At 35.0% G+C, this 10,119-nt stretch overlaps 1 protein-coding gene across 1 annotated transcript; it reads right to left on the reverse strand.

The window, feature by feature from the left end:
* Positions 1-1,023: 1,023 nt before the first annotated feature.
* Positions 1,024-7,015, reverse strand: LOC110753773 (translation initiation factor 3 (IF-3) family protein). The gene is made up of 8 exons (XM_021954734.2): positions 6,704-7,015; positions 6,260-6,350; positions 5,547-5,614; positions 5,192-5,290; positions 4,186-4,239; positions 3,302-3,370; positions 2,056-2,118; positions 1,024-1,963 (listed from the first exon to the last, which is right to left on the reverse strand). Exons 1-8 carry the CDS (start codon positions 6,899-6,901, stop codon positions 1,247-1,249), a joined length of 1,359 nt encoding a protein of 452 aa, XP_021810426.1. The 5' UTR covers positions 6,902-7,015; the 3' UTR covers positions 1,024-1,246.
* Between the last annotated feature and the right edge of the window lie 3,104 nt (positions 7,016-10,119).

A 10,119-nucleotide genomic window follows, 5' to 3' on the forward strand; every position in this document is an offset into this window, starting at 1 on the left:
GTCCATCATGTAAGGTTTTTTTATATATAATTTAGGCCCCTATATTGGATATAATAGTAAATTCTCCATTTTTTATTTATAAAAACTATATTAATTAGAGGAGAGAAATTCGAACACATGATATCGAGGGCAGAGATAACTGCTCTTAACCACTTAAACTACAATCAACTAACTTCAAATTCTACACCTCCAATAAGTGCAATTTACCCTCACATATGTGCACTCAAAAGTTAATAATGTTAACAAAAAATATTTATCAAAATTAAGTCATCGTCCTCAAACTACATTAACTAGTAAATTAGATGGGAGAATGCAACAACCACTCAAATTAAATCATCTGGAATGCACTTGAGAATTTTATAGATTTAAAACTCCAGTTGCAGATTGTTGGCACATTAAAGAATGTGAAACCATCCGATGTTATCCAAGCAAAACAAAACAAAAGATACCACTATAATTTTAAATGCAGTACCAAAACTATATAACATGCATATAGGAGTAATCGGGATCTAAGCGGCCATCTAGGCGTTTTTTTTTGGGTAATGATTTCCCCACTTCAATTTTATCCACTTACACTCCTTTTTTAGTTATAAAATGGAGTGTAAGTGGATAAAATTGGAGTGGGGAAATCACCACTCTTTTTTTTTTGGACGAACCCCATTCTCACTTATCTCTCATCTCTCCACCTCCATCACCTCCCATCTCTCTCTACCTCCATTGTCTCTCTTTCTCTGCCTCCATCGTCTCCTCTTGCGCGCCTTTGAAATAAGATGAGCCCCAACAGCAGCAACAAAGAAAAGATACCTCTGACGAGTAGAGAAGCAGCCACCCGAGCCAGGCGCCGCCTAACTCCCTGGCACCTACGCCTAAAGGTTAGGGTGAAATCACAGCGGTGTCCTCCTGCCTAGTGCCTAGGCCCCGCCTAGGTCAATTTTTGAACACTGGCCATCTCTAAAGCTTACAGAAAATATAAAAGTGCAATCTTTAGAATGTTGGTTAAAGACTGACAGGATACCAAAACCATGGCAAAATCTGCTTACTAAGCGAAGTAAATAAAAATTATAGACAGATGAACATTCGTTTGACCCCTTCAAGCCAAGGCAGAAAAACTTGAATTTGAAGGAGAAATCAATCTATGGTCATCTCAAAATAATTGGTGAATGCAATGACTAATTATTGTAAGCACCATACAGTAAGATATATCTGAATTAATCATCATAACATATTAAATATTATTTCAGCATCTTTAGTTCGGCTTAAATGTCCTGTTTGGGCTCTCACCAGAGCGTTCTCTACTGAAGATCCCGAATCCGCCAGCCTTATCAATGCCTGCGCCTGGTCTTTGGCTACTATCAGGTCTTGAACTGGGTGAGTTTGAATTTGCTGGGACCCTGTCCGTTACACCATGTCTAGGAGGAGCATTACCATTTTGATTGCTAAAGATCCCATAACCAGGTCCTGTAGTCCGGGGAGCACTAGGACTCGATGGTTCTTGCTTGGGGATATCATTAGGAGGAGGCGTCAGGTTTCTAAATACAGGTGCATTGGTCTGAGCTTGCCTCGGTTCTCTCATTCCCGGGAGCCTATTATCCATTCCTCTTGGTGGAAAAGGATTCCTTGGATCGTTTCTGTACCTATTTTGAGTCCCGTCAGAAGATTCTCCCGGGGGCAGTGGAACTGTGTGTGCTCTGGTAGGTGTGGCATGCAATAAGCCTGAATCACTAATATCTGACTGAGATGAAGCTTTTTGTGGCACTGTATTTATCCGAATATCACGCTGTGAAGTAGTAGCATTTGCATCATCACTACCCTTCATTTGAACATCAGTGGTAGTTTCTTCTTCAGTCTTCGTTTTCTTTCCAGCCCCCTTTGATGGGCCAAACTTCCTATGCCTGACGATTATATATGCTTCTTTTCCTTTTCCCCGCGTCGGCTCCCATTCAACAAGAGCTACATCTTCCATCTGCAAACGGTCGCTACACTTAGAGTGGGAGGAAAAAAGGAAGACAAACAGTAATGAATACAAAACAATGACAAAAGAGTATCTGACGATACCAACACAGTGAGAGGAGCAAACAATGCTTCCAAGTTCTTATCCTCAGCATCCGTGGCAGTACACTGTTTCAGATCCGTAGAACACAATTAGGTAAATATTAGTTAATTCTGATTACTTTAATTTAAGAATTTTGGGGATAGATCCATGAAACAGACGTATTTGGAAATAAAACACTACTTATCACATGAATCTACAAGGCGTTTGACAAGCATACATATGAACTAGATGGGCTAATAAATAAATTAGTGAGGAATACAGTACTATGTTCTAGGATTGTTGTGTTAAAATAACGTCTAAAGTTTAAGCTAAACAAACCCCATCCGGCATTCATAGTTCACTATCAACAGAATTCATGAATGAACAAGCTACGTAATTCTCTATTTTCACAACACAATTTGAGGATAACCTGAATAGAAGCCAGTAGCTACCATAGCAAATATGAATTCCATGAAAATATTGCAACATTTATCTCTCCCAATGCCAAAAGCTCATTTGAACTCCGGCACTAAAGAGAGTGTTACATACAGAATCATCATCCAACGCAGAAAGTTCCTGGAAACTAGCCAACCCTCTCCAACCATCTGCCCTCTCCTGGCCCAAAATACAGATTCGAAAACAAAAGCAACGGTGGCCACAGATAACTGAGCAGTCCTTTTCCCAAGACTATACAAGTGTTTTTCTTTTTAACCGTAAACCTTGAGACTATACAATCATTTGAATCATAGCATTGAGAAATTTATGCAAATTCAGTTTTACATCAATCCTATCTTGACGTTAGGCAGCACGGACGGATTGCATATGCTGCAGACAAGTCCATAGGGCAGGCAAAATTTTAAGAAGATTGCAAGTTCAAGTTCTAAAGGTTAGAGAAAGTTAAGGTTTGATGCAGAGGTTTCAGGAAATTTAGAATAATAGTGAAGGAGATAACGTTAATGACCATCTTGAATATTTTTTGGTTGATCAAATGAAGGGTGTGAGATTCTTAATAGAATTGTCAAATAGGAATTTTCTGATGCGAAAGGTAACGGTAGCAATTTGTAGTGTTCACAAGGAGTGCATGCAGTCTAAAAAAAAGACAGTAAGAAACAAAAGAAAGCAGCAGCAAAGACTAGGGAGAAAGAGAGGGGCAAGCTGTGACTATGCCTTTACCAGGGAAACACTAATAATTTCATGACAGCATGTACTAACAATAACAATTATGGATCCATTGATTATTAAAACTCTTTAATAGAATGGAATAAGTACCTTCACTCGGTAACCTTTCTCCATAAATCTCTTCACCATATCTGCTTTCATCCTTAGGTCCTTTGCTTCCTGTAATCAGAAGCAGTATGTATGTTGTAACATCACCCCAAAATGCTTTAAATCATAAAATTACTAGATGGATACTCAAAATATAATCAGCATATTCATCCAGAAATGAAAACAAAAATAGAATGAGAAAACCCAGAAATAGTCCAGCCAGCAAGATGACAAGCATACCCAATATATATTACATATCCCAGGTGCAACGAACACCATGATATATAAAGTATGATAAAACCATTTACTTAGTTGTTGTTTAAAGTTACCTATAAATACAGAAGATACTATAAAAAATTCTCCAAGCAACCCATACAGTTAGGTTAGTGAGTTGACCAATGACACCCAACATTCCAGATGCTCAACGCTGGAAGGAATTCCCGAGCGGGTGGGGAACTATTGCTTTACTATAAATCACCTTTCTTAGATACATACAAAAAATTACACAATTACACACGGAGAAGGAGGGGTGGGAAAGAGATAAACTGAGCGAACAGATTAAAGGGAGAAATTCACTAGGTAAAATGAAAATTTGAAATTCTCAGGAAACCCAGAATGGCACCACAAATAAATTTACATAGCAATCCCTTGCAACATGGTAATCTGAGTTAGTGAAGAAAACAAAATAATATTTAACCATGTTATCATTTAGTTCTTTGAGTCCTTGACCAGTTTTCAATTCAGAATCTTTGCGGTTATTGATGAGAATTCCCTTCTTCACAAAATATTTTCAATTTTCCCTTAATCTGAATAATGACATTGGCTTGAAGATGTATAAATGGATGGTGGAATGAAATGAAGAACAGTGCACTAAAGATATAACTTACAGTTTTTGGAGAGAATTTAACTTCCTTAGACTCTGATCGCAAAGTCTTGTCAGACTGCATGGATTAAAAATCTGATTAAAACATTATCAGCACATTCCTTTTTCTTTTTTTTTTTCAAAAAGAACTCTGCCAAGAAATCACAGGAAGGCTGAGGAAGACTAAAAACAAAAACAGGGAGGGGGGAAGGAATTGACTACCATGGACCGTATACAGTTTACTTATATTACATCAATAGGTTTTCAATAGGAACAACTTAAAACTACGGTCCTATATTTACATCTATTATATGCGAGGTCTAATGCTCATTTAACTCTACAGAAAGTAAAGATTGGAATTATCATGCCCATGTGATCAATCTGATGCCTGTTTTTTTAGCATCATCATGACCATTATAAGATTAGTGTAGCAAATTGTAAATTATTGAGAATATGGGATATTTTGCTCTCCCCCAAACCCAACTGACTTATAAGCAATAGGGATAAAAATAAGAAAGCAATGCACTTCATCATGTTGATTCACAACACTTTCATCCAAATCTATACCCGGATAAAATGATTTCATTTTATTCTATTAAATTTCCTAACAACTTGTGAACTGAGAATCTGCCATTCAAATCACCTAGTTGACAACCCTATAAGCTGCCTAGGTGTAGCTAATGCGCCAAGAAATGGCTCAAACCGCATCATATCTCAGTGTTGCATTGTTCAGCCAACTTAATCGCTTAGTTTGCATTTTTGACGTGTATTGTTGTGCAGAGTGACCACAGTAAAGACAAATTCTTACTGGTAATCTAATTTTCTAAAAGCTTTCCATCTTAAAATTGAAGCATTAGTTTATAGTTGAGAGAGAGAGAGAGAGAGAGAGAGAGAGAGAGAGAGAGACATGCACCTCCACCTTGATTCCTTGTAAATGAGTTTCACTAGATTTATCTTTTAATAATTCCTACTGGTGAGGGTTTTTCATTTCAACACCAAAGCCAAAAGGCACAAATATACACCAAACCTACCCTGATTTTAATCCGCTCTTTCTCCCTTATTACTCTTTTGTACTTCTCTTTATGGAAATCCATGATTTTAACAACAGGAGGATTATCCGTGCCTTGAACCTGTAAAAAATACAGCAAAATTAATTGATGAATCCCATACAAAAAGTAAACTAATTGATAACTCCCATTTAAGTTAGCCATTCAGATATTCATCGCAATTACACGAGTGTGCATCCTAGACTAAAAATACCATAGCACAAATGTAGGAGAAAGTGACATGAAAAAAAACCCCTTGTTTAGTAATATATGAGAAAAGAAAAACAAAATCATTAATTTACAGAAAAAGTGGCAAGGTTACATGATTAAACAAGTTTACCTCAACTAAATCAAGCTCGAGTTTCCTTGCGCGTTCCAGAGCTTCACTCCTTGAGACAATACAATGCCCTGCATACTTATAATCAGAATGACATCTAATAGGGTACATTACACTCATACGTCACCCCAAAACAGCTCATCATTTCATTGAAACCACCCCATAACATAGTGATTCTTTTATTTCCTTCTCCTTTTGACTTTAGTCATATACCCATGAGCCCTCCAAGCTGTACCTACCAGAGCATTCCATCTGTTTTACAATGACTTGAAGTCTCAAAACTTGTTATCTCTCTCCCAATAAGTATGCAGCTTAAAACCGCCAATTTACAAGACTAGCTGTGATTAACTGGAATTCTTAGTTTTCTGTCATCAATGGTAAGAAAACTTGTTGATAATCCTTTCCTTCTCTTACCTTCTTTCCTTTTCTTTTTTCATGCCCCCTATATAATATTAAATACCGACTCACATCTTCAGCGAGACACCACTTGACCGGAATGCCATTTTTGCTTCCTTCTATCAGTTTCCTTAACATTTAACAGCATTCACATCCAAACTAAAACCTTTTATTTTTACATTGTTACCATCATTTTCTCATACACCTAATATAGTGTTTGCGTGCATCACTTCTTCATATCAATTCCAAAACTTAAACACATGTGATAAAGCGGATAGACATAAACTCATAAACTTCTAATCACTTATAAAAAATAATACCTTCGTCCATCACAAGTCTAACAAACTCAGCTTCAATCTTCTCATTCAATCGTGGACCACTCGCGGCCTTCTCTATCTTCTTTCTACTTGCCTAAACATCAACAATACATGAATTAAAACCACATAGCACTCAGCTTTACTAAATCATCAAGACCCATATGCCTCACAAGTCACACCCAAACAGAAACCCAAAACAAATATGCTACTTCAAAAACAGAGGCACTCCAAAAAGTGAAAAACACATTCACAGTGCCTACAAATTATGTAAATAGCCACCTCAGTTTAATCATGTCTTCATAACTCATTACTAAATAGCAGCATATAAGCCAAACAAACCAAAAATATGTATATTCAAACCCTAAACGATTTACATAAAATATTTGATTACCCAAATAATGAAATAGCCATGCCCAAATGATGAAATAGCCATGCCCAAATGATTACCTTGGATGGAACAGCAAAGAACCTAACTTTACTGCCAAAATCAGTTGGTCCACAGTGAGAGATCAAATATGGATTTTCTGAAACACATGCTTTCGAATGTGAAACCGTGGGGTTGAGCAAAGCAGCATAAGGAATAGTCTTGGAATGATGGGACAACTGCCTTAGCTTAGACTGGCTGATTCTTCCCCAAAATGCCATCTTTTTTTCTGGTTTCAGATATCAAATTGTGGCATTGAGATCAGAGAGAGGAGAGAGAGAGAGAGAGAGAGGCAAAAAGGGAACGTAGCCAGCAGCGGATGGGATTCAAGGTGGGTTCTCGTCTTGGATTTTAAAAAAAAACACAGGTGGGTTGTCTTCCAAGTCTGGGCTAGATTGGGACCTTGAGCTGAAACGAAGGCTCAATCGTAGAAACTCACAGAATTATGAATGGATAATGGGCCTAGAACAAGGCCCAAATTTCCTTACTGGATCCATAGCTTCCCTTCCCCTATTGATTTTTTATTCTTTTTTCTTGGGTCAGAAGCCATATTGATCGGTTTCTTCTTTTCACCCCTCGCCCACAAACCCCTCATTATAGCATTTCCAATCTTGTTTGTGAATGATAATGCGTGGGAAAGAAATATTATAAAGTTAAGATTACTTATTGGGTCAACAAATTTGCATGTTGCATCTCAATTGATTTTAACTTTGATGTTTAGCTCAGTGAGTGAGTGAGGATAAAGTCCCTTATACGAGTGGGTATTTTTTTTGTCGATATCTTATGTGTGGTTAGGAACAAGTAAAGTGGGGGAATGTCAAATATGAATATGGATCAAGACCCATAAGTCAACTCTTTTGTGTTCAAGTCCAAATCATATCATGATTTCTATGCAAAATCTTAGTTCATGTGTCTCATTAGGTTATATTGAATGCTCTTAACCATTTAACTTCTAAATCTCTTACATTTTTCGATCATATTTACATAATAATATAGTTACAAAAGTGCAATCCATTTAACAATGTATAAACAAAAAAATAAATTAATATAAAAATTATTTAACATGGTTTACAGTCACTGGCAAACCTATGCTAGGCCAACTATAAGCATCTACCCACACTTCATTTTGTTAAGCTTTCATTGTCAAATTTATACAACTTATTCACCCAAACATAATAATTATTAATAGTATTAGCCCTCACTTTGTCAAATATAGTCCGTAGTAAAAAATTAGTTTCAGCAATTTAGCTCGCAGTCCACTATGCCCCAGTATTAACATCAAGGGCGGATGTATAGCTAGGCTTAGGGGAAGATTTTTAAATATTAAATATAGTTAAGTTTATTCATACTCCAATAAATATTAGCCCACTACTCCAAATAAATATAATAAATTAATAATAACCCAATTTAATTAAAGTAAATAATAGCTTTATTTAAAATAAGCCCACTCCTAACGCATATAGGAAATAATAAATATCAATCCAAACCTATATAAATTTGATTAGAAGCAGAACTCACGCTAAGGCTCTACCAACTTGACCTATTATAATCATATTGATATTGGGTTACACCCACAGAGAGCAAACATAAAAAAAATTCTTCTAGCCACCCAAAACGCCATATTTGAACCTTGAGAGCCTAGAGGAAATAGTTCTCCTCCTCTAAAAAATTGTACCAACCTATCTTCAGTGGGTTCTTCAATCTCGGTAATTTTTTTTATTTATTTATTTATATATATTCAATTTCCAATTTTAATTGTTGTTGTTAAGTTTTTATGATTTAGGGTTTGGGTGAATTTTTTTGGAGATTGTTGATATATGTTTTATTTTTGCAACTTGAATTTATTTATATATATTCAATTTCCAATTTTAATTGTTGTTGTTAAGTTTTTTGGACAATGTGTTTGATTTGATATTTATTTATATTTTGTACTTTTTTGTGTTATATTTGCTTGTAATGTGACTTTGTTTGATTTATAAAATTTTATTTACATTTTTGTTTCAATAGAAAAAAGGCTTATAATATATCTCCTCTCAAAAAAAAAAAAATTTGCCTACCCCTATAAAAATTCCTGGGTCCGTCATTGATTAACATCATATAAATAAAATTCTCAATCCGTCACTGATTACAGCTAAAGTTGCAAAGTCAAAGATATAATTCATAAGAACATGTGCTACGTGATTTGATTTCATTGTATTTTCGTTTGCTTGTCAAACTTGAAACTCGATTGAGCTTTCAACTCTGCCGAGATTATAGTCTAAGTGAATCACTCTCTCAGCATCAGTGCTTACCTACCTGCACAATAGCGAGCTGAGAAAAGAACAAATATCCTTAATTAATTAGGTGGATCTCCCACCACGACATCCAATAATTTTGAAAATGACTTTTTTATGCTAATTTTTCTACGTTCAACTTATGGCTCTAAACCCTTTTAATAATAATACTTTTATTCGAATATTAATTTCTAGCCACTAACGCTTTAACATATTTTTCAAATGTTTTTTTTAAAAATTTTTTCTCAAATTTTATATATAATAATATTAAAATATGATAACTTTATTCTGTTTTTGTTTTTTTTTTTAAATTTTAAGGAGGTTTCTAATTCAATCCCATATAAGACATGCATGTTCTGGTTCTAGAAGAATTATTGGGAAACCAAAAGTTATGTATCTTAGACTGCTTTTTTTAATCATTTGAATAATAAATTATAGTGTAAACCATGTATTAATCCAAGATCATGCCATATAAGACATTTGGAGTAGACCAAATTTTATCAGTGATCGGCCAATTAGAGAGAATAATTAAGAAATACCCAAGTCTATATTTGGGACTACCTTCATAATTTCAAACATTGTCCCGTTTCTCTTCCTTCCTTCTAGAGTGGGAGGAAAAAGGAAAGCAAGAAAAGGGCATGTACATGCACATCCAACAATAATATTTGTGATTAAATATGCTTAACAAGAATAGTGAATCATAATTGCTATCATAAGCTTTTTCAAGATTTATAATAACTATTAACGTCACGGCATTTAAATTTCTCATCTTTGACAGTTTAAAAGAAAGAAACTTCATAATATTTGTGATTGAATATGCTTAACAAAGACTAGTGAACCATAATTGCTATCATAGGCTTTCAAGATTTACAATAACTATTAATGTCACAAAGTTTAAATTTCTCGTCTTTGACGATTTAAAGAAAAAACTTTAATATATTACATTCGCAAGAAGTTTGTATCTCAAGTGATTAAGAATATTTACCTACGCATCTTAGGTCCTAGATTCGATTTCCTCTTCCTCCCACTACCACTTGTCGCTCAACCTTCTTCCGTTCTTATAATTTTGAGCAGTTACTAAATAATAATAAATTTTATCAAGAAAATTATATTCGAAACCGGAAACTAAATTTAATTTTAAAAAAATGGAGGAATATTTAACAGTA

Source organism: Prunus avium, chromosome 8 (genome assembly GCF_965620075.1).
Source record: "Prunus avium chromosome 8, drPruAviu1.hap1.1, whole genome shotgun sequence".
Classification (NCBI taxonomy): domain Eukaryota; kingdom Viridiplantae; phylum Streptophyta; class Magnoliopsida; order Rosales; family Rosaceae; genus Prunus; species Prunus avium.